This window comes from Dicentrarchus labrax, unplaced genomic scaffold (genome assembly GCF_905237075.1).
Source record: "Dicentrarchus labrax unplaced genomic scaffold, dlabrax2021, whole genome shotgun sequence".
Taxonomy (NCBI): domain Eukaryota; kingdom Metazoa; phylum Chordata; class Actinopteri; family Moronidae; genus Dicentrarchus; species Dicentrarchus labrax.
Window position 1 is genome coordinate 30,615,833 of NW_026136719.1, and position 24,748 is coordinate 30,640,580.

The 24,748-nt window shown below is 39.8% G+C and overlaps 1 protein-coding gene across 1 annotated transcript in view; it reads left to right on the top strand.

Annotated features, from left to right (window-relative positions):
• si:ch211-186j3.6 (neural-cadherin) overlaps positions 1 to 24,748 on the top strand; it is a 275,261-nt gene that overhangs the window by 222,410 nt on the left and 28,103 nt on the right. The window contains exons 30-33 of the mRNA XM_051380620.1: positions 636 to 759; positions 6,615 to 6,795; positions 10,245 to 10,411; positions 19,319 to 19,583. Coding sequence (XP_051236580.1) covers positions 636 to 759; positions 6,615 to 6,795; positions 10,245 to 10,411; positions 19,319 to 19,583 — 737 coding nt within the window. The remainder of the gene's footprint in view (positions 1 to 635; positions 760 to 6,614; positions 6,796 to 10,244; positions 10,412 to 19,318; positions 19,584 to 24,748) is intronic.

Here is a 24,748-nt window from a genome sequence, read left to right on the forward strand (position 1 = left end):
TCCTCTACCCTTTCTTCTGTGACTGCAATTCATTAAGGTTGTTGTTTGTTGTATGGTTGTTAAACTTTGGTGCTTAGTTTCAATATGGCGCTGGAGTTTACAGTTTATACTGTCGTTAGCTAGCACCTCATTGCAAATGACACACTGTGGCAGCGGAGCATCATCGGGACCAATGAATGAAAAACCAAACTTTAAATAATCAGGGTCATACTTCCTCCGTTTTCTGCTCGCCTCTGTGTCCACTCTCATTTTCACCTAAAAATCGATAAAAAAAAAATCATTTTTTCCCAGTGTTTTTTTTCTCACGCCGCGCCTCCCCTGAATTCCTCTGGCGCCCCCTGGGGAGGCGCGCCTCACACTTTGAAAACCGCTGGGCTAGAGTAATCTAGTTAAAAGCTGAAGCAGTGGCTACAAAAATGCACCTAATGGTGTGGTAACTCTTATTTAGTTCCAATGTGTCAACATTTTCACATTGATGCTTGTGATTTTCAAATAATTCTGCTAATGGTACCTGAATGACGTGGATGTGGCAATGCATGTATTATGCATTATAATATGGCCTGTGTGTGTGTGTGTGTGTGTGTGTATGTATGTATATATGTGTGTATATATATATATATGCCTCTATATTTTAGACACCTCAACATGAGCCACGTGCTCCAGCTCGGCGGTGTGAATGAGGACATCCCCTACATCTACCCTCAGCTCCAGCACAAACACTTCACCGGCTGCATCCGCAACCTCATCGTGGACAGCAAGGTAACACACATAACACACACCTGTACACAAACACACAATCATTAGCACACCAGAATGCCAGCAAAGTCAAACTCACTCCTGTACTCTAGCTGATAAATGGATTAATAACAGGTTTCAACATTCACAGTACCCTTGTGCCATGTAAGAGTTTTTTTTTTACACTTTTAACTGTAACCTCAAAGCTTTCAAAAATTCACACGTGCACCCCAAGGGTGAAATGGAATATGAACCTTTCCACTCCAGCCCAATCTGACTTCAAGTCAAGACTTTCAAGTAACCTTCTACTGCACTGTTGGAGTTAAAAAGTCAAGGAATCCATACTCAACCATGGCAATCCGAGCCCAACCCCAACAAAACCCACATAATTTCTCTATGAACACAGGCCTCAGGTAAGGCCTTTTGTGAACCCACTGCTTTCTAAAGCCTAAAATTTTGGTTAAAATTGTATTTTCTGCTGCAGATTTTTAGCTTGGCATCAAATAAACCTCTGACTAAGTGAGAAATTTTGCCCCTGACAGTCCAGAACTATCAAGTCTTGCCTGACATAAGTGGTATTTAGACATAAACTTCACGGTCTTTTTGCACCGTATTCCCACTGATGCAGACAGACATTAAGATGTAGGTTCCCTCATAATAAATAAATCATATTGGAGAAAAACCAAGGAAATCAGAAATTAATAGTTTGTGTATGAAAGTTTTAGCTCACTACTCAAAATAAGCAACTTGTAACTGTATACACCTGGTATGAAATGTGCTGTGCATTCAGATATGCTTGCAATCTGATCATGGCATTTTTGCATTCTCTATACAAAGAAGGCAAGTGGGAGGGGAGCAGGAATTCTCATCATCTGTGACACTTTCGTAAGAGGTAACAGAAACTTTAATAGTTTTGCTACCGTGCTTGCAGCAGCATTGAACGGCCGCACTGCTGAAATAAAGAAACATAGGTGGAGATGCCCTGATGCTTTTTACTGCAGCTAAGCAGGAGTTATTTAAAGCTCACATATCTTGGTGTGTAAAATTGGTAAAGCCTTGTATAAAGTAACACTCCCTAAAATGAGAGATACAATTGAATTCATACAGCCAAATACAACTGCAGCTGATCACAATTCCACCACTTTAACTTTAACAACATCTGTAAAGAATATTTACAGATGTTGTGTGCATATCTGATATGCCTGTTATGTTTCTTTTTGAGAATTAAAACCTATAAACCCCACATAAAGAAAATGAAAGCTAGCAGGCAGCAGGTTATTTGGGACTTACTTTGAGTCGGCATCAGCAGCTATCTCTAGGAGCAGCCCCACAAGAATTTCTCGTTCAAGTTTTGTTGTTTCGGGTTTGGGAGGAAGGAAGCAGATCTAGTCAGTTTAATGTTTCTCTGCATACGACCTGTAGGAAATAGGTGAAGGCTTTCTCAGTCCAACAGCAGCACAACAAAGTCAACCACACACCACTACTGTACAATGAGGTCAGGATCAGCACAAACAGGGTCCAGTATATAGGATTTGTGCATCACTACAAATTTGTCCCTCTAATTGCATCATTGTATTACCTTATGTACACATTGGTTTGTTTTCAGTGTACACAACTGAATGTGACCAATTTTCACTAAACTGACTTACATATTCAATCTGAATTAGGTCAACTGTGAACATTTAGGAGGATCTATTGGAACAAAATTAATATAATATTCATAGGAATGTCTTCATTACTGTATAATACTTGAATACAAATTGTTATGTTTTTGTTACTGTCACTACCCTGATGACAAAAACAAGGAGATGCAGCATAATGGCAAATTATAAGTCATTTTCTTTAAAAGATCAGAATGAGCGCAACCAAAAAACAAACTAAAGATATGATGAGGTGTGTTTATCAGTAAAGTCAGTGATGGAAGTGTATGTATGCATGAGTGTGATGTATAGTGAGAGGTAGATATCTGATGCCAGAACACAACTAAACCAAGCACAGGAGTTGAAAACAAGAAATAGAGAGAGAGAGAGGGTCTCAGCCAGAAGGGCAGGGCTTTTATAGCCGGGAAACACCGGGCCCAGGTGCTTCCGGCTACGCTGATTCAGTCCGCCCCTCAAGCACCTGCTGCATTAAAAGGAACACGAAACGTTTGAACAAACAACCCAGGGGACCCTACCAGTTACCTTAGAAGGAGACGATTTTGAAAATGAATATGCATTTCAAACATAATTGTCCATGTGGCAAATCTTCATCAAAATGTCTGCCGGTTACTAGATTAAGACTTTACCTTTCTTGAGGTAGCTTTGGTTTGTGTACTTTGTCTGATGAGGTGTAAGGAGCCGAGGACCTCTAGGGGCAGTGAGTGTGGCTGTTAGTCTTATTACTCAATAAGCACAATTTATATGTAACCATTCAGTAGTAGTTTAAACCTCTATTAAGATGTTGAATCTTAAAAGCGGGAATATAAATAGAAATTAGTTTTTTCCTGCTGCAATGCTAAAGGCTTGTAGTTGTGGTCTACCTTAGTTGGAGACATAGCGGGAGGCTGCACAAACGTTATGTCCTAATGAGAGAAATCTGCATGATGCGTGTGGGTGGACATGAGGATAATAAATCTCCAAAGAGCAAGCAACAGTAGGCGTACTGATGATTAATAATGTTGATGGACATGTTCTGCATTGTATGATTTTTTTCATTTGGTGGTGGTGTTCTTATTATCACAGAATGTGCTAATGTGTCACATTTGTTGCTATAGCAACATCATCTGTTTCACTTGTTGCTGTGCTGTGATAAAGGTAGTTGACATTGATAGACACACTTGCTATAACTGAATGCTCTGTATGTTTCCTCTTTGTACATGTCTCTATGTTTGTCTGTGATTTTACTTTTCTGTGTCTGTGTATATTGTAAAGCTTGATCCTATGATTAGATCCTGTGTGTGTTTTATGTGTGCTTTTCATTGGGCATTTGTCTCTGTATTGTATACATTGTTTCTGTTTTGGAGCCAGAGAGAGATACAACATGTGAGGACCATGTCACCCCCATTAAACCTATTGAAGTGTCATACGTGGCTGTATGGAAACAGTATGGGTCGTGTGTGTGTGTGCATGAAGAAGAGAGAATACTAGACTGGACTGAAGGCAGGTGCGAACATGACGCTATGTCCAGGAAAAGGGACAGGAAGAGATTTTTTCGATTTTTATAATTACGTTTCTATTCTAGAGTTGGGTCTCTTCCCCCCTGGCTGTCATTCACCATCGTCTGTTTTTAACTTTTCATCCTTGTTCTGACATTATTCTGCTTGTCTGTCTCCCTTCAGCTCTCAGTCTAACATTACTGCTTTAAGTTTTCTTGTGGTTTTGACACAACTGTCACTCAATTTTTAAGTATGGAAGTTTTCAGATACAGGGGTTGGCCTAATGGCCTTTTTGAATGCTACTAACTTTGAGTTGAAGTTGGATTTACAGTGTTTCTCAGCAAAAGTTTGACTTATAACAGACAATATTGTTGTATTGTATATTGCCCCACATGCATAGTACCAGCATAAATTTGAGACAGAATCTGCTGCCTGTATGTTTCACGAAAATCACTGTGTAGATGTTACATTGTATTCATTTGTTGGACCATGTTGGAGTCAATTTCAGAAAAAACACCATTCTAATGTCATGGCAAAATTACAAATGAGTGACAGTTTAATGGAAAAAGTTGAATTAATGAGTGGAGAAATATACTGTGATTTGCATTATGTCAAGAAACAATGTTTTGATGCTCTCAGCATAACTACCAATAACCACAGGTATCGCCACAGCAACCACAACTGAGATCTAAAAGTATATACTTTATATCCAATTAATGGAATCTTTAATGCTACAGCATACAATGATATTTTAGGCATTAGTTTGCTTCCAACTTTGTATCAACGGTTTAATAAAGGCCCTTTTTCCTACAATATGACAATGTCACTGTGCACAAAGCCACACTCCATTTAAAACATCCAGTTTGGTGTGGTGACTGGCCTGCACAGAGCCCTGACCCCAACCTCATCCAACACCCGTGAGGTGAACTGGATGCGGATTTAGGAATCTTACTAAGCCAAAGGCATGACCTGCCTTACTCTACCTCTGACCTGCTTGGGATTGGTTTACCCTGATATTCTCATTGTAACCCTTACCAGTCTCACTCCCCATGCCTAAACCTAACAAACCCAAATGAAAGTATGACTACTAGCCAATCAAAGGCAGAGAAAGGTGGGTCCTGCCTTAGCATAGTAGGGTGCCTAATTTTGCAAACCCTAATTCTATTTTTTTCTTTATCTTTATTTTTCTACTTTATTTTGTTATTTATATATTTTTTTTTTCTATCTGCTATGTTATATAAGGAGCTGCTTTAACAGTGTGTTATTTTATCTTATCTTATCTTAAAGTAAAACACAGACAGTGAGCCAGACCTCATTGCCCAGCATTACAACCGCACTAATCCTCTTGTGGAAGCAAATCTCTAAAGAAAGGTTCCATGGTTTCAGAGGTTCATCAGTCACAGAACGGTATAAAGTTGTCCACAGACTTTTGCCCTTGTAGTACAAAATGCCAAGGAGCACTGATGCATTTCTGGCAGCTCATGGTGGCCCAGCACTTATCATCTGCATTTCCAAAGCTGTTTTAATCTGACACTGAATTTTTGTGGTCAGATATTTTTGGTGAAACCTACCAAGCTGTACAGCACACAGCTTTAGACCTTGTGTTTTTGTCTAGAATTTATTATTTTTTTTTCACTTCCTCTGGGCTGAGACATTTTTATACCCAACACCTGAAATTAATCTTGGCAAGCAGGGCAGCCCACAGTGCCTCTGTGTGGGCGTGTGACAGTCTTCTCAGCTGAAGCCACAATTTGTAATTTTAAGCAGAAGCAGGTGTATTTTTGCATTCAACTCATATATCAATCCACGTGTTTCGCTCAGACACACCTACACACATTTCAGTGACACAGATGTACAGTCAAATAAATTGCAGACACCTCAATGTGTCTTTCAATCATTGATTGCTAATATCTGCCTTGCAGTTCTTAGCAATCAAAGGTCCAAACCCAGCTAACGGAGAAGCTGCAGCTGTTAAAGGCAACCAATAAGATGCCTCTTTGGTAGAGGTCAGAACCAATCAGCAGCTCCCTGGCGGCATGACTTACTGTCAGTTTTTACGATCTGCTCCATTTCTGTATGTCCTCGCCGTAGCGCTAACAGAAGCCATAAAGTTTGGGTTAGGCAGAGAGGAGATCGAACATATTAAAGTCTTTTATGGCATCGCTTTTGTGAGGGACACAAACTTAGGCGTCCAAGGTTCCCCCGTCCTTTCAGCTTTCTGTGCAGTGTGCCATGCTGTTTGTCCGTTAGAAGATTGGTCCAGATTTGGTTTCATCACTGTGGGAAGAAAAATCAGAAAAATGAGAGCTGAAAAGAAGAAAAGGCCACAAAGTACCCTGAGCTCATGTACTTCAACACATTTGAAGGTTTCCCTTTCTGAATTCTTTTATTTTTGCTCGGTTTTACTTTATTTTCTTCTTCTAAACTCTGACTACCCCTCTGGCTACTTACCCCCTGCCTATCTGTCCGGTGTCTTCCCCAGTCCTCTTACTCTGCTGTCACCTTGCCTTTTTGTCTTCCGTCTCCTTTTTGTCAGCTTTAGTCACCTCTCTCCCAATTTTTCTTTGCTTTCTCTTTACTGTTTAATGCTGTTCTCTTACATTGTTCCTCTCTTCTTGTTCCTCTCCTCTTGCTCATCTCTCTTCTGTTCCCTTCTTATCTCTCCTTATATCTCCTTCTTCCACCTCTCATCTTCTTTACATTACTACTGCTCCATCTCCTTTTCTCTATCTTCCTCATTCAGCTGTATGATTTGGGCTCCCCGGCCGACTCACAGTCCAGCTCTCCAGGCTGCCTGACCACCGATAGCAGCTGTGTCAACATGGGCTATCCATCCTGCGGCCACCGTGGTCGCTGTCACGGCGAGTGGGGCTCCTTCAGCTGCCAGTGTGTGCCGGGATACACAGGACACCAGTGTGAAGAGGGTAGGCCAGTTTTCTTCATGCCTCTGCACTGGCAACAGCCATGGCCAGAGACATTATGTTTTCAGGTTGTCCAACTGTCCGTCCCATTATTGTGAACGCGATATCTTAGGAACGCCTTGAGGGAATTTCTTCTTGAGGACTTGAGGATGAACTGATTAGAATTTGGGTCATTGTCACCTCAAAATAGGTCTTTAGCCATTACTTAAAAAATAATTCCAGATTAGCTAAAGGTGGTCTTCTAAGTGTGTGTGAGATTTTCACCTAGAGCTCATAGAGAACTGTTGCATCCAAAAATTCCATTAGAAAACGAAAGCACCACATTTAATAAAGCTATGCTCCTCAAGAATCCATCTTTAGCTATCCTTTAAATGTGTAATATATATTAACTGGAATCATATGTATCATCAATATAGTGATAACTTCCATTTAGCTAAAAAGAAAAATTCCCTCCAAGTATTCACCACATATATTATATGAGTCTAGACAGACATGGATGTAAACTGCAACTGGTCTAGTGCCATACAGATGCGGTTATGCATTTAAGGAAGACACTTTAAATTTGTGTGTGATTGTACCACCAACAACAAAACAACATCATCCATATGCTGAGCGTGTAAACCTTTTTTTTTTTATTTGCAGCGTAAAGTTTCAGTCTTCAAGGCTCCGTTAAATCTTGCTGACATTAATTTATTTTGAATATAAAGTGTAACCTAAACTGTAAAAAAGAATAAAACTCTGAGAGAGGACTACAGACTTACCAACCAGGGTTAATTACTTATGTTATCACATACTGCTGTTCCATGCATTCCAAACCTTAATAATGCCATCTGCTTCCTATATGCAGGTGAGATTTACTCTATTTGTAAATTCATGAATAGAGTGTATGTATATATAGGTCAAGCACCTTAGACGGTTCTTTATTGCCGCTGTGTAATTCTCGTGGAGCGCAGCCTGCAGGCCCTTGGCAGCATCCACATTAAGGATACTTATGGCCTGAAGAAAGCAGCTCCTTGGTAGCTTCCCCATGTCGGCCTTATGGCTGTGGAGGCGTTTGCCTGACTGCAGCAGTTGGAAGAGACTGTTGTTGGACTGAAATTGGGGTCTTTAATGATCCTCATCACCCCCACTCTCTGCCAGGCTTTACAGTCTTATTTAGTTCTTGTCTTGTACCACATGTTGCCACACCCTGACAGGACCCTCTCAAATGTGTTAGTATTGAATGTGTGAGGGTGTTAGTTCATAAAATCAATATTAGGTCAACATTGTACAAAAGGATATCTATTTTGGGACCATTACATCATCTTTAAAAAAATCCCTTTCTTTAACAGTTTAATTGTACTTAGAGAAGGCACTGTCATCACTTAGAGTTGTTGGTCTTAAACTGTTGCAATGCTTTGTGCACTCAGTGATTCTCATCTGTGGATGTTGCCATGCCCTCAAACATCCAGTATGGGGCAGATAGACAATCTTTCAACAAATAATTAAGTGAATGACTTAATAAAAAAAGGAATGTGAATGAATCACTCTTCATTCATGATTCAATCTCAGCAGTCAATGACTAACTAGGAGCACACAGATGATTTTGACAGTCATTGTAGTCTTTCAAAGAAGAAAAAGTGATGTGGACTTTTTGGGCTCTATCTTGCACTCAGCGCAATTGACTTTGTACACTGGCGCTTGTATAATTCCTATTTTGCACTCGACGCACATTGGAATTTTCCCTCCACCGACGCACGTCCTTAAATTAGGGGATGAACTTGCGCTCCGGGGGGCGGTTCAGCGAAAAGACGAGGCGTGTTCCGGCGCAAACGTTCCCTGGTGCTATTTTGCTGTTTCAGAATAGAATTCCGCCACAGACCAGGAAAAACCTAGTCTAAAGTCAGTGGCTTCAGAGCACGCAAACCCAGTTGCCAGGAACGGGTGGTCCTCCGGCGTGTAGCGGGTCTGGATCCCTGGCCTTGGTGTTCTGCTCCCTCCTCAGCGGCCCTGCGCACTGCCGCCCCAGGCGTTACATTGTTTTGATTTATTGTATGGCTGTGTTACATTTATTTCATGTCAATAATGTCACTCGGTATTTACGGCCCAGAACGTTGGTCTCCTCGCTGTGAACCGCTCCTGGCGTGCGCCTGGCAACCCTTATAATACAATCCGCCATGGACAAGGCGCCTCTTTTAAAGGTGGAGACTATTGGTTTATTCATGTTACGCCCAAACCACACCTATGACTAATGTAGCTACTTCAGGCCAACCCATTTTAGATATGCAGAAAATCCCGCGGCATAATACACAGAGCCCGAGATCCGCCCACAAAGCTACTTGCGTTTTACGTTCGATACTTGCGTTTCAGATCGGCAAGATAGGGCCTTGTATCACAATTCTCACACACGGACTGTGTTTGTGTGATTTATCTGGGAGCCCATGTAAAGTATGCGATCTGGCAGAGCCCAAGACAAGAAAAATCAGTCTGTATGCAGACTTACTCACCCAGATTATCCTGCAGTCCGTTTTTGACATTACATTACCATCTAAAGCACATTGCTGGCTTCTCAGTGAATGTAATACTCTTTGGATCTGTCTTTATCTTCACTTCCCCTAGATGCATGATAATGTCCAGAAAAAAGTGCGTCTACAACAGATCTAAGTAACAGTAAGGAAAGAGAATATTCTCACTGTTGCTTGGAACAGTCAACCAGTGATTTAATAAATATCCACATTTCTGCAGGTTTAGTTCACCACACTCTACTGAACTATGCACTATGACACTTCTATACTGAGCAACCCATCTATGAATAAGGTAGTGTAAAATTGGTAGTGTTGATGGGATTTTGTATCCCACACAAACAGCTCTGTGGCCTTGATAAACACAGCTTGCAGAAAAAACAAACAAGATGGAGTTTTGAGAAGACCTGGCTGATCAGTTGCAAACTGCATGTTCAGAAGAAACCAAAAAATGTGCAATTTGATATTGCCTTCAAACAGGATCTCATGAACCACTCAACTTTGTCAAAGTTACATGGAAGAGAGACAAAGAGAGAGAGGTGTGGAAGCGATAGACGGAAAAGAAAATTTAACTTGCATATGCTATGAGATGGAAGAATGGCTTTGAAAACATTTTAGGTGTGCTTGGTTTAGTCTGCCTGGCATGCACAAAATCCACTTCTGGGAACATGGGTGCAAGAAAGAAGAACCAAGCATAACCCAAGCTAAACCACCCATACATATTCTATCTTGTGTCTTTGCATATTCTGTCCTGCCACCAGCTCTCTGCATATGGGGGGAATTTAGGGACTTGTGAAACTGAATTAGTTGAAGTTACTTGAGGTCACTTCCCTCTGGAGAGAAGTGTCTTCTAATTGAATAAAATATAATGTGTTATATTTAAAACTTTAATTGTGTTTATTCTCAATCATAACACTATCTGACTGACTTATGTGTGTGTACCAACACCAGAGGTCCCAGAGTATTCCTTTGATGGGCACAGTCACGTGCACTACCAGCTGGCGTCCCCGCTCCCGGCCCGGAGGACATGGGTTCAAGTCCTGGTTAGAACTCGTAAACACAGCAGTACCATCCTATATCTGATCTCAAAGGAGCAGAGTGAATACATACGACTAGAGGTAAGACTACTGTGTGTGTGTGTGTGTGTGTGTGTGTGTGTGTGTGAGTGTTTGTGTGTGTGTGATGTTGTGTGTGTGTGTGTGTGTGTGTGCGTGAGAGGGTAGACTGTGATGAAAGATTGTGTGAAACTGTCTCCTCATTTACAGAATTTTTCATAGTAGAATGTGTACAAAAACAAATCTAGCACATTTTGCACAATTTTAAATATAGCCTAGTGAATGTCTCCTGTGGCTTCCATCCCGCAAAGTAACAGCAGTTATTTTGTTCAATCATAAACTGCACTCACAATATGTAGTGATTCTGTTGTTGTCTTGTAACCTATCTAGCAGTCAGGTTGTAAACAGGAAAAAAAGCAATTGGAAACAACAGCACCTGAACAAGTTAGATATTTCCCCCAAATGTTCCTGTCAAAGTTATTGAAGCTGACATGGTTTATCATATTATTCTGCATTGTGTGAATGTCTCAATAACCCTTTAAATGAATAGTTCAACATTAGTAGTAGAAGTAAAAGACAATTAAACATTTTCTTTAATTCTGTGAGAGATATGAGAAAATAGCTATCAATCTCATGTCTGTCTGTTAAAGTCAAACTGAAATTTGAATTCTACTCACTCTCTGTGTAAGGACATTTACACTGCAGTGATAACACAGCTACAGTATTTTACATATTTCTCCATTTTCCAAAAGAGGATACAACTATTTTTGGACATATTTGTGGAAACAGCATCTAAGCATTAACCCTCTCAGTGGGTATTTCCCATGGCAGTGGTGCCCACAATGCTTGGAAACTTAGCTTGCTTACATTAGCACTGATGCTTTTACTTTTCATTCATGTTTTTTCAACACCCGTCATTAACAGCTTCTTTGCACTCAGTGTTGTGTTCGTCCCACATTAGCTGGCTCTATCTCATGGTTCTATTTCCGGTGCCAGCAAATAACTGGACCATCAGAACCCACAGCAATGAGTAGCTCCCACAAACAGTTAGAAACAAGATATGTTCAGAGCGTCTCACGTGTGCCACTTTCTTTACACGTCAAGTCTATTTTTTACATGAGCAGCTCATATATTTGAAGCTAGAAATGTACTTGTGAATGTACATGAATGCTTATATTTATCAGCTATTGATTGTGATTGAGCCATAGCGCAACCAGAACACGACACAGCCTGTGGACATCTGGGGCTAGACAGTTCCAGGCTGGCCGTTTATCCCAATCTTTGTGGTAAGCAGAGCTAAACATGTGCTGGCTGTGTTTACTGCACAGACAGATATATTCTCCCAGTATGCTCCCAAAGTGATGTCAGGCTTTTTATACAGCCCATTGTCTTTATAGCTGAAGAAAATAGTGGAGCTTATATGATGTATTAGCAGTAAAAAGTATTTAGATTGAAGTTGAAAGCACACTGCCGGGATTGAATACATTTAATATATTATTTGGTTATTTGTCTTGAAGGCTTCATCCGTCCCACTCTTCTTTTCCTGCGGTTGCCCTGCTCACACTTGAATTGCTCTCTCATATTTGTTTATTTGCCAGTCTCGCTCTGTTTTCTTTTTTCATCCTTTCTACCCTTGACTTACTCTCTGCGAGCATGCAGTACCTTCCCAGTCCTCCCCACTTGCTGTTTTTCTCATTCCACACTGCGACCACAGGTATCGATCAAACATCCCTGTCTAAAATGATGATGATTATCCATACCACAGCTGCAGTTACGGCACAACCTCTCCTCTGATCCCCGGCTGTCATCCATCTGTCTCTCCTTCCTATTCACCCATTCCTACATTCCCTCTTAAATGTCATACTGCTCCCTCAGCACAGCCACACAGGGAGCGGTTTCACATCATTTATCCACCATAAATAGTGCATTTATTCCTGGGTGCAGACAGCATGAAAATGTGTGTAATCTCATGAAGTTAACCCCCCCTCTCCTCAGTGAAACACTGGAAACCCTGTGATGTTCTTTGGTAGAAATATAACCATGTTGCCTTCCAGGATTATGTTTTTCACTGTAATAGTTCTGTTTGCTTTTAATCAGAGGGAGGAATTAGTATGCGTTACTCTTGGCTGGCTGCAAACTCACAATGTGAGGAGCTCTTTGTTTCTGCTGTTTGTGTGTGACTTGCATTCCAACAACATGGTTAGTGAAATATATTACATTTCTTTGTTCTAAACTACTCCCCCCACCCTCCCAGATTACTGATTGTATTTTGTGTGTGTTTGTACGTCCTGCTGTTACAGTCCTTATGAGGATGAAATCTTCTCGCAAGAATGGATACATGCAAAATGATCCTAAATGAGGGAATTTTGCTGCACTTTAATGCTACAAATAGTTAGTAAGTTGTTTAGTTTGCTTTGACTAATTGTTAAGTCATAGGCAACGGTGTACATTAATTAAAATCAATATAAATGTGCAAGGATCAGCTCAAAAGCTCCAAAATGTCCATTGAGGCCAAATAACAACTCCACTCCAAACTATTCAAACATTGTTAAGTTCATTGTAAACCTTTGGGAGCTGTGTATGTAACAAAATGATACGGTCCAAGGTTTTCATGGCTTTCAATCACATTTGATAATCTTGAGTGGAGGTGGCTCAGACGATGAGTGGATCTTTGGTCACATTATAATAAGTGATAATATCCCATATTTGATGGCTATGCTATGTTATTGTGTCTTAGATCTTGTATTTCTTTCTTCCTGTGGATGACCTGCCCATGACAGCAGAACTTTTTTCATCAGTCTCAGAACATCAGGTTTTAGTGTCAGTCACTCAGAATCAAGAGCTTTCCTTTAGCAGGCAGACATCCATCATCAAAAATGCCGTCACACTCATGTCGTTACTGTCAGTAGCCACATTGGACCACACTGCAATGTAGCCACATGACACATTAGCTGCGTTGCATTTACATAATAATTCTGACCATATTTTTAGTATGTAATGCATTCACACTGGAAGAGAGCGAAATGTCAGGTATAATGAAAGTTCTACCTGCTTTTAGATACTTCCATACAGGGCACAGTGATGTCAATCAGTATACTATGGCCTTACAGTCACCAAATCTAAACCCTCCTGGACACCTGTTGGAAATTTCTGACAGACAAGTTAGACATTCATCAAAATACCAAATGACAGAATATCTTTTGAAAGAATGGTGTTCTTCCCTCCAGTCGAGCTCAAGACAATTGAGGAACCTATGACAAGGGGATGGCTCAACACCTTCTACAGGCTGTTCATTTTACCTCTAATTTGACACTCCTGTCCACAAAACATGAACATGAACATTTCAGTTTGTTGCGCAGTGATTACACGTTGGTCGGAAATGCTCTTAATGTGAATTCTGCGCCATTGGAGTCATCTGCATCTTTCTGTCTCCTCCTGCCTTTCACTGCATGCCCAATGGTGAGGGCAGCTTTGACCAGAATGTCTAATAATCTCACACATTAGGTGAGAAAAGTGAGAAATTAATCCACTAGAGTCATATCCCTGATGTTCATGCTATGTTCTCTGGTGGAAGAACCCCAGATACTGTTGCAAAACACTGAAATAACAAACTAACAAGTCTAAACAATACATACCAACACACAGAGGCAGGCATTCACTGCACCATCTTAAACACACAATAGTAAAAGGTTTGGTTTTGTGCACGTCTGTTGCATGTTATCAACAGTTTGGTAGGCCATGGCTGCTGCTTGGTTAGTGTTGATGACTAGAAATTAATCGAAATAAGTCATTAAAATCTAGCTGGGCTAGAAATCACTTTGCTATTTTACTGCTTCATTGATTTCACTCTTTTTGGCTCATTTATTTTTTATAAGAAGACAGATGACCTTGACTGGGCAATGACAAAGATGTTTGAAGGATGACATACATGATGAAACTAGCCAGCGCACAGCAGGTCAACTGAGTGTTCAAATAATGTAACCATTTGTTTATAGGCAAGTCTATAATTCACAAGATATGAGGAATAAAGTTTCCACTATTAAATGAAATTAATAATTATGTACTTGGATTAAGATTTAAGATTTCCTATAATTGGCACCAAATTGCAATGTTTTTACTAGAAGACTTAGAAACCGAGAAAATGATTCATAAATTATTGGAAACCTTAATTTGACAAACACGTGGTCGTGCTTCAGATCGACATCAAGCTGGAGCTTCAGGTAAATTCAATATCTCTATCTACCAGGTCAGATCTCAAGAGGTAGGCAAATATGGGTGGGGAGAGAGAGTATCATTTGTATGAATGTAAAGTGATTATATGTAATAGACTTATCCAATCAGGATACAAAAAACAGGCAATTGTAATCCATTACAGTTACAGAAAAAAAGACACATATGATTACAGTTATATTTAGTAAAAAATCTGGATTTTTTAGCAGGAATACAATTTTAAAATACATTTAAAATGAAAGAAGGCTATACTGCCATGCACACGCACAGTGCTCACACCTTACAATGCTTCATGAATCTCACAACACCACTCTCTAGAAAAACCATAGCAAATCTTACAGTTCCCCATTCCCCATTGTGAAAATGGTCCATAGGCTAATGCCTCAATTTCCTTTATTAAGTCTTAAGCAGAGGACACATATTTTACTTACTTTTACATTGTTCTGTTGTTTTATAGAAGATGTACAAGTCATCTTGTTGATTTTTTTTCTTACATTTCTGACATTACTTAAATATTGTGATACTTGGATTAGGTTACTGACTACATTTTTTAACAAGTAATTAGTAATTGTATCAGATTACATTTCTAAAGTAACCCTCCCAACTGCAGTATTGCTACTAATGAGCATAGAGTTTGGTTTAATTTGCCAGTATAATTTAAGCTAAAGGACAGATGCTCACAACAGTCATATATACACATAATCTGCATTTGCACACTATTATTTAATAATGAGAAGAGGGTAGATTAACACATCATGCGCATGCCTGCACTTCCAAAAGGCTGCAGCATTGAGAGCAGTCTGTCACGGGAAGCATCTGGGGGAGCCAACTGTCCCTGCGGTGGGACTGTTTACTCAAAAATGGAGTCACACACCTTCAATACACACCTTGCGTATGACGCTCCTGCAATGACACACACACCATTGAAATATTCTCTCACACACTGCCCAGGGAGCGAAGAAGGAGCCAAATTGCTCTGCTCCGTTCAGCTTTAATTGGGGGTAAAATCAGGTGGCTGCGAGTGTGCCTGGTTAAAAAGCACTGCCCCAGTGGATCCTAAATATAATTAATACTTCATCACAGAGCCTTGAAATGAGCCACGGTTCTCCAACTAAACAACCTTGGAGTCGTTCAGCATTTTAGCCAGCTGCTTTAAGAGGCAGAGGAAGCGACGGAGGGATGGAAAGTGGAAGGAGAATGGCTTGATGTGGCAGAGAGTAATGGAAGAAACAAAAAGAAGACAGGGAAATTGGTAAAGAGGTACAGAGTGAGTTGTTGGGTTTGTCTTTTTCTGACAAAGTTCTCCTCACGAAAACTTGTCTTTATTATGTCGGGAAGGAGTGGGAACGTAATGGTAGCAACCCACTTCTCCTTTCTCCTCACATCTTTCTCTCTCTTTCTCTCTCTCCCTCTGCCCTTCTCATCTCACTCCTCTGTTTATGTGGCAGCGGTGGCAGAGGAAGATGGAGGGGAGAAAATTATGCTCAGTGGGACACTTGGAGGAAACAGTTTGAAATTGAAATGAGGACAACCCTCCTACCACTCTATCCCTCTTAAAACGGCCTTTGGACTCTCTCTGTCTCTCTCTTTCTCTCTCTCTCTCTCTCTCTCTCTCTCTCTCTCTCTCTCTCTCACCCCCTTTCACGCTCTCTCTCACTTTCTCTTATGCACACACACTGACACACACACACACAAACACACACACACACACACACACACTCAGACTCCTGGATTTGTTTTAAATTAATATTGCTCTTTGATAGACGTGTGTTAGTATTATAGCCAAGCCAAAATTGAACCGTTTTCATCTGAAGATCTGAGGGCAGAGGACAAGAGCTTGTTGTGTAAACATGAGAAAAATGTTTTTGTTTTTTTTCTCCACTCATTCTCACTTCTCATTCATATATTCTCTCTCTGTTTCTTTCTCTCCGTGTCTCCCTTTCCTCGCTGTCCCCACATCACTGCCTCACAAGACACTTTTCCTCAACAAGATGTGTGTGTGTGTGTGTGTGTGTCTTGGTGGCACTGACAGCAGGGCATGTTTGTGCAAGTCAACAAATCGCAAGTTAAAATGTCAGCTCCACCAGAACAACGGCTCATTGAAATGGATGAAACTTCAGAGAGGAGGGGGGGGGGGGTTAGAACCTGTCTTATGTTGATTTTGTAGGTTCATATTTATTGTTGAGATTACATGATCATCACATGGTAGAAATGTCAGTTCACTATATGGGACTTGTTCATTTTCCCTGTTTGCTAACCTCCAGGGAGTTGATCTGGCCTATTGGCAAATTGGCCTATTGATTCAGTCTTTTGCCAACCAAGTAAAATCTTTTCTTTCTCCTGATCCCCATTAGCTTTAAACCCTGAGACTTGCACTCGGGTCAATTCAACACATTTTCCCATTTACCCTCAGTGGGATCATTCCATGTAGATAGTTTTGATTGGATTTGCAGAGGTTTTCAGACCTGTACCACTGAGACTCCCGCCATTGTCCCAAAACAAAGAAACTGAATGTCATTTGGTTTGTGGCGCTCACGATTCATTTATGATACTTGCTTCATTACACCCACAAGAAACATTGTAGTAACATATTCTAGTTCAGACGGGTTTTTTTGACGATTATTAGTGGTGCTTTTTGAAGATTTATGAGAAATTGTTTATTATTTATGGTGTCTGCCAAGCACTGCTACAGTAACACATTTAATGCAGTGTGCATGTATAGTTGAAGCAGGACAGGTCAAGCTTTCTGACCCACTTTGTTTCAGCATTGCTGCATCGTTGTGCTAAGCCATGCACAACACGATGCCAGTGGCCATGCTTTGCCAAAGTTGGCTAGGCTTCCACATTTTTTCTGATCAACTGCCAAGCCTGCATTAATATGGAAATATGACTATTGCAGTTTAATGTAAAAATCACATTGTAATAAATGATTGTCCTGTGTTGCTAAGTAGGGGGATGTTTGCCGCTTCAAACGTGTGAAACCATCTTAAACATTTAGTTTTATTCAATTTTTCAAACTCAAAAAAGTATGGACACCTGTTGCTTCATTTTGTAGCATATATTGTTGTATAGCACATTGTAGTTCAATTATAATGTGGTAAACAATTTGTCAAAAAAAGAAAGAAACATTCAAATCATCTCGGACTACTGCCATGGCATTGTAGTAATGGCCAATCTAAACTTTAAAGGTTCTATATACAAAATTCACTTGCTGGATGTTGTGCTAGAGCTCCAACATCTCTGACCAAAACAATGGCCTAGAAATAAATTAAAGCTCTTTCAAAACTTTCCAAAACAGTCCTCCAATCATCGACACTGGTTTGGTCAAGATAAACCCTTATTAGAGTTAGATGTGAAAATATTTGTGAAGAGCACTGCAATGGCTGCAACATGAGCAAACGTTAATACTTGGGAGCAAATGTACCCTTCAAAGTAGATCCATTAACAGTGCTTGTTTTTGACACTGACAGGCTAAGATTGTCATTTATTAATGTATGATGACATTAAGGAAAGGCTCCTTACAGAGATAGACCCTTTATTTAAACAGAAACAGCTATATATCGTTTGTTCGCCATAATGAAAAACAGTCATTTTACCTTGCATATCATTGTAACATAACTTTATTCAAAGTGCACAAAAAAAAACCTCACCAAATCAGTCTATGTTAGTCTTTCCACTATTCCACCAACCCCCAACACAAAACAATCCTTAATGCACGGACGTAGATGAGAAAAGCAGCAGTTTCAGTCAGCTGCGATAGCAACACACACAGAGGGAGTGTGACACCATGACTCTACTTTATAGCAGTTGTTTGCTGCTATATTAAGGTTTTAAATCTCATGTACATAAACTTTAAGAGACCTGTTTAGACTTCCATACTCACATGACTGGTTCACTTCACGTTTGACTGGTTAAATCAGAATTCATACCAGAGTTTCTCATAATTTTTCAAGTCTGTCTGTCTGTCTGACATCTGCATCATCATTCAAAGCTACTTACATTGAAAAAACAGGGTATTAACAAAACTCAACAAGTCCTGTTGCCATTTAGAGACTGCAACAAAAAGGAAATTAGTGTAATTCAACTGTGATTTGTGAAAGGGCTTAGATATGAAAAAAAAATCTGTCTGAATAGTGATCGTCTTGTTTACTTGTTTCTGCACTTTATAGATGTGTCTGCATGTTTTATAGTAAAAATGGTTAAAATATGCAAAAAACAAATGGCTTGCTCCTTTGATGATGGATGATACAATGTACAATGCTTGACACACACATGTATGGGGGAAGCTAGGAGGAAAGCTTCCAAATGTAGCTGCCTCAACAAATGCTGGGAATGGAATACATTGAAGACTCATTAGTTAGCTGGCAAAGATCCAAATGAAACATCATGATAAATTGATGAAAGGCCTGCTGCTACCAGTTTGTCAGTGTTTTACTAGTGGTTCATGCTTATGTCAAGCCCTTACATTATGTTTGAACCCTGTACATATCAATTAGAACCTTTAAGCTGTTGTTGGTCAAGATGAATCATTATTTCAATTTTTTTGATGTGTGTTGAGAGTTATTTTGGAAAATACTCTTTATATCCAATGGCAGTGTCCCGATATGTGTCCATTGTAATGAAATTAAATGAAATTGAGATGAATTTGGCTCCCAAAAAGATTTTTTTTTCAACTCCAGACCAAACATCTGAAGTCAAAGTTAAACCTCATACTAACTGTCCCCTTTTTCCCCATTGAAGATCTTTCAGGGACTCCTCTGTGTTTTCTACAACCTTGGTGACGGGGACTACAATCTAACCCTGCCCACCTATCGCCTCGACAATGGCGAATGGCACGAGGTTTTCCTAGATCGGCACGACAATGAGATGATGCTGCAGCTGGACGGTGGCGGAGGGCAGCGGGAGGTCACAGGACTGCGCGGCCGAAGCCGAGAAATCATCATTGACCCCACCGTGGTGATGCTGGGAAACACCTTCCCCTCTGGAATCAACAAGAGCTTCCAGGGTAGGTGATAATAGCACATTGAGCTCATAACTAAATCCACAAGTGTCCCCAGAATATTTTGTTAATTACCCTTTGAGAAGAAATGGCTACACAACTATAGGAGATTTTCTCATTTGCAAGCGTTTTCATTGGTGGTCACTTTTACCAAAGTGTCGAAGGGTTGCTCTCAGTGAAAAAAAAACAACTTCCGGCACCAGGTGTTAACAAAAGCAAATGTAAGGGTTTCGTGACTTGGATATACTGTAGGCTGAATCCCAGGCTAGTTGCAGTGCTTCCCTGTGTCAAGTGCATGTGCATGGGAGCAGCTGGAGCGACTAGAGGCTGAAGGAAAAGTGGTAAAATGAACAATGATTAAAACATTTTAATGTCTCATAGCACAAAATTATACCAGTGCCTCAGCAGTCACTTGGACAGTTGCTGACTTTTAAAGAAAAACCTCCTCAAACATGTGGACAGCTGCCTGACTATTGAATTATGTTTCCTTCAGCTTTTCCTTCTCGTTTCTATGTGTTGCCACTTTCTAAGACCCCATCTCTATGAGTAATATTCCCAGATATTTTGATTAATTCATTTATGAAAACATTTAGTTATGGAATTGTCTACACTGAATTTTGGCTCTACACTTAAAAACACTAAAATAATGACTTTATTCTCCTTGAATAAAGCTGTATTACTGAGGATTTCTGAGCTGCAGTGCATTATGGCTGAATGTCTTTTATTTTTGTCACCGCTGTAAAGTTGCTGCTTTTACCTGTTCGTTCTTCTCTCTACCAATGACAGTCACACTTGGGGGCACCTTTATAAAGGAATGTGTGTAGTTGTTTTTCAACAGTTGAAATAAAGCCAATATTATATGGTCAAGCGCTGTCAAAAGAAAAGGACGTGACCAAGCTTGAAAGGCCAGTGGTTATCAGATGACATAATTGAACATGTATAATACACACTCAGTAGACCCTAATGATACACTTTGATTATGAGTATTATCTATGCAGCATCTGGTTCTTACTTGGCAGTTTCAACCCATGTGGGCTTCCAGAAAGTCCACCTTGACAGCCCTCAGATGTGAATGATCCTCAAAGATTAGAATGCTTGGAACTTCACACCTGTCAGTAGACGCCTGTCACAACATGTAGAACAAACAAGTGCAGCTCCTTCAGTGTAGATTATTATTAAAACATTTTTTTTTTTTTTTTTTTGACGAGAAATGGTCCTATTTTTAACAATGAGCCGAGAAGATGGTCTCTATTTTTTCTTCCAGAGCTCACGTTAAGGAGCGATTAGTGCTGTTTCGAGCCCAAATGGACAGGAATGGACTGTGGGTAGCATAGCTATTACTGAAAATACTGGATAAAAAATGTTTTAAAAGAAGAGTTTTCCTGTAAGATATGGTTTTCTCAATAATATAAGAAGAGGGTATCACACAAAAAGAGATGGCTACGATTAGTGGAGCAAACCATCCCAATAATCCTCTTGTTTGTTTTCATCCTGGTGCTTTTACCAAGGACCATTTTTATGATTTTGTATAGAACAGCACTGTCTGTTTTATTCTTCAATGGGAGGACAAAAATCTGTGATCACATAGCTTAGTGTTCAGGAGTCTTTTTTTTTTTTTTCATCTCAGGCAGATGAATGCTGGGAATTGTTAAGAGGTAAACATTTTCTACAGAGAACAGGAGAAAGGTTATGGCACATAACAGTATAAATCTTCTTGAATGCCCCTTCAGTGGAGAACTGACGGATCATACAATGGCAAAATAACTGCTATACGCCATCCAAACACAATCCCAGCTATACTGTATATAACGTGTGTGTGTGTGGAGGAGAAATAGATAATGTCATGTGTTTGATGTGTCACAGGGTAAAGTGAAAAGGGCTGTGTGTCGTTCGGGGCATGTGAGACAGTTTAACAAGTATTCCTCCTGAAAAATGCTACCGAAATAGATCATTTTATCTATTCATACGCACTCTTTTCAAAGGAGAGTTGCGACGTTCAGTGTCTTAATGAATGATTGATATGACAGTTTAATGGCTAATTCACCCAAATGCATCTTCATTGTTAGCTGGGATGATGGCCGTCCCCACAGCTGGGTGTATGGAGGGGTGAGGGAGTATGGAGTAAGGGAAAAGCTTCTGTCGTGTGTGTGCGTGTGTGAGAGAGACAGAGAGAGAGAACGAAAGAGATGTTAGTATACCATAAATATAAAGGCTTTTGTTCAAAAGATGTCCTATCAAATCCTTGAAACAATTGTTTGAAATCTGTTTATATATACCTCTGCAAAAGACTCTCTGTCCCTCAACTGACCTCTCATAAATAATCTTACAATAAAAGATTCTGACTCTGAACAACATTTATAACAAGATATTCAGTAGTTAAGAATCCTTTTAGGAATGTATGCCACCTATGTAATATCATAAACTGATTCAAACTCATTATGCTTTCTGTTACCTGATTACATCTCCATGGTGGTTTAAATCCTCCAGATTAAAGCTAATACATAGTTTGTCTATAAATCACACATAGAAGTGTGTTTGTATCGACAGGATGACATCATTTGCTTTTCAAAACCATTACAAATGGTTGAAATGTGGAAAAATAAATGTTTTTAATGATGCAACAACACTATGTTTGGTTAGGTTTCAATAAAAAAGGACCTTAGGGAAAGAGATCATGGTTTGGCTTAAAATCTGTAGACTTTGTTACGGTTAGGGAAATGTGTTTTGGGTTCAGATGGGTACTTCATTAAGGTTAGGGGACCTCCGTCGTCCTGGTTACAATAATAAACACGGTTAAGATTAGGGTACGTTAATGGTCATGCCTAAAAAACAATGTTGGCTGTCGGTTGGAAACAGAAAATGAACAGTATTAAAGTTTTGTGTGGATTTATTCATTATAGAAAAAGCAGAGATGCTGCTGTTCCACCAAGCAGTTTCAAAGAAATAGTTTGACATTTTGGGAAATAAACTTTATTCGCTGAGAGTTAGATGAGAACCACTAGCTCTCAGTTAGCTTAACTCATCTACCTGCTCCCATCCAAGGACTCGTCTGGCACATCACCCCTCGTGAAACCACTACTTGTCTTTTTTACGCCAGCTAATTTCCCTATTTTCCAGTCTGTACACTAAGCTTACCATCTAACAGCTCCAGCGTATCACACAAATATGAGAGTGCTAGTTCTCTGTGAGAAATAACTCAGTACAAAGGGCACAAGCATAGACTGATGGATAGTTTGTTCTGCAGGTCAGGCGACAAATGACAGTCAGCCTGAAGGAATTCATTTACCAAACATACTGACTTGGCTTAATTTAGGCAGGAGTCATAATTTACAGTTTTTTGGTGAATTAGTAAAGATTGTTTCCCAACCCTCAGCTGAGAGAAACAGAGAAACGCAGGACTGACACGTGCACAAATAAACCCAAATGTTAGCAGATACAGTCAAAAGCTTCTGGTGGGGATAAATAGAAACTCAAAAAAGGCAAGATACTGCATGGTAATGTAGAGAAGAGGTTGGAACTATGGAGACATGCAGAAATAAAGTAAGAGAGAGCGCTCCCTAGAGTTAGACAGTGAGAGGTGTTAGACAGCTGTGCCTCAGGCAGTGAAAGACTTTGCATGTGTTTATTAAATGGACTTAAAAGCTTTTCCCTTCAAAAGAGACAGATGTGATAGATGGTGGCAGTGAAAGTGTACGTGTGTGTGTGTGTGTGTGTGTGTGTGTGTGTTTGCATTTACGTTTGTGAACGTCTCCTTTTTTAGAGGGTATGAGATGTTAACTGAATACAAGTTAGCAATTAAGAATTGAGAATATAAACACCAGAAATATTTGTCGTTGGGAGTTTATTGCTCCATGGTAACACCTTAGTAACACTTGCTAGTCCAACATAATGGCTTATCATAGACCTTAACCTCAGCTGCAGGTAAACAAGACTCAGAAGTTGTGCTCTATAATAGAAGGACTGATCTCTTTGTGTAAGAAACCTGTTGATATTTTGAGTTGGATTTTAGATTAATGTATAGATATGACTTATTATTGACTCATTCCCATTAGCTTGTAGTTAGATCAGCTAGTAAATACATCATAAATCAGTGTGTGCATTGCAGCTATGCAAATAAGCCAGAACTCATTTAACATTACTGTCATTTATTGCTTTAAGAGGATTCCATATCTGTACCATTTATTGCAATTAAAGGATAATGACAGCAACATTATTAAAAGAGGTTCAACAGGCTAAGAAAGAAACTTTTTTTAGAAGATCAGATAGTTTGTCAAAAACTAACTCTTTTATCATATAATTTATTTAGATTTAAAAGTGTGCACTCACATATGGGCCTTAATTACTAATTGTACGTGCAGAAACACTCATAAAGCTACGAGAGACGAAAAAATGATAACCAGGACAAAAGTATCAGGTAAATAATTCAAGCAGTGGTAATGTGTTAATGACAAGTGTGAACCTACTGTGATGTCACCCACTGGTTTGTTTTTTTGCAGCCACATTGACTTTTGGAGACAGTGAAGGGACACACTGCGATTTGAGATGCGCTGGGTTTCTACTCGCCTTTAGCAGGAAACAAACAGCACACTAAAATATGTTTCTGAAAAGATATAGGTGACAAATACACAATGGGTTAACAGAATCTTGATTCACATTTGATCAGCCTAGTCTAGTTCAGACAGTTTGATGCAGTGTGCTGGACGGACTCACTGAGTATGACTTGTTGACTTGAAGTAGCCACGCCCTAAAGTTTACCCTGCTTTATTGTCTATTTTACATATTTTACATTTTAAATTGGACCATAATTTACAAAATTGAACCTCGTACTGTATGGACGAAGGCTCGAAACTAGTGATTGAGACCATAAACCCATTAGGAATCAGGTTTAAGACACTTCCGCAATCTGCCTCACAGACACAGAAGCTCTGTCCGCCAATTATATACTGTAAATGATAAAGACACTGGACAAGGTCAGTGCCTAGACACAAGATATCAGCGATTTACATATTCTGCATTCACGCAACAATCCATTGAAGTCACTATGGTGTCCAGTAATTTAAAGCTGATTAGGTCAGTCTATGTATAAATTGTGAGGGATGTTTGATCAATAGATAGTTTTGGTAGTTTGGCTAATCTGGGTTTTTGTTTAAAGTCTGTGTGATTGTCTGAAT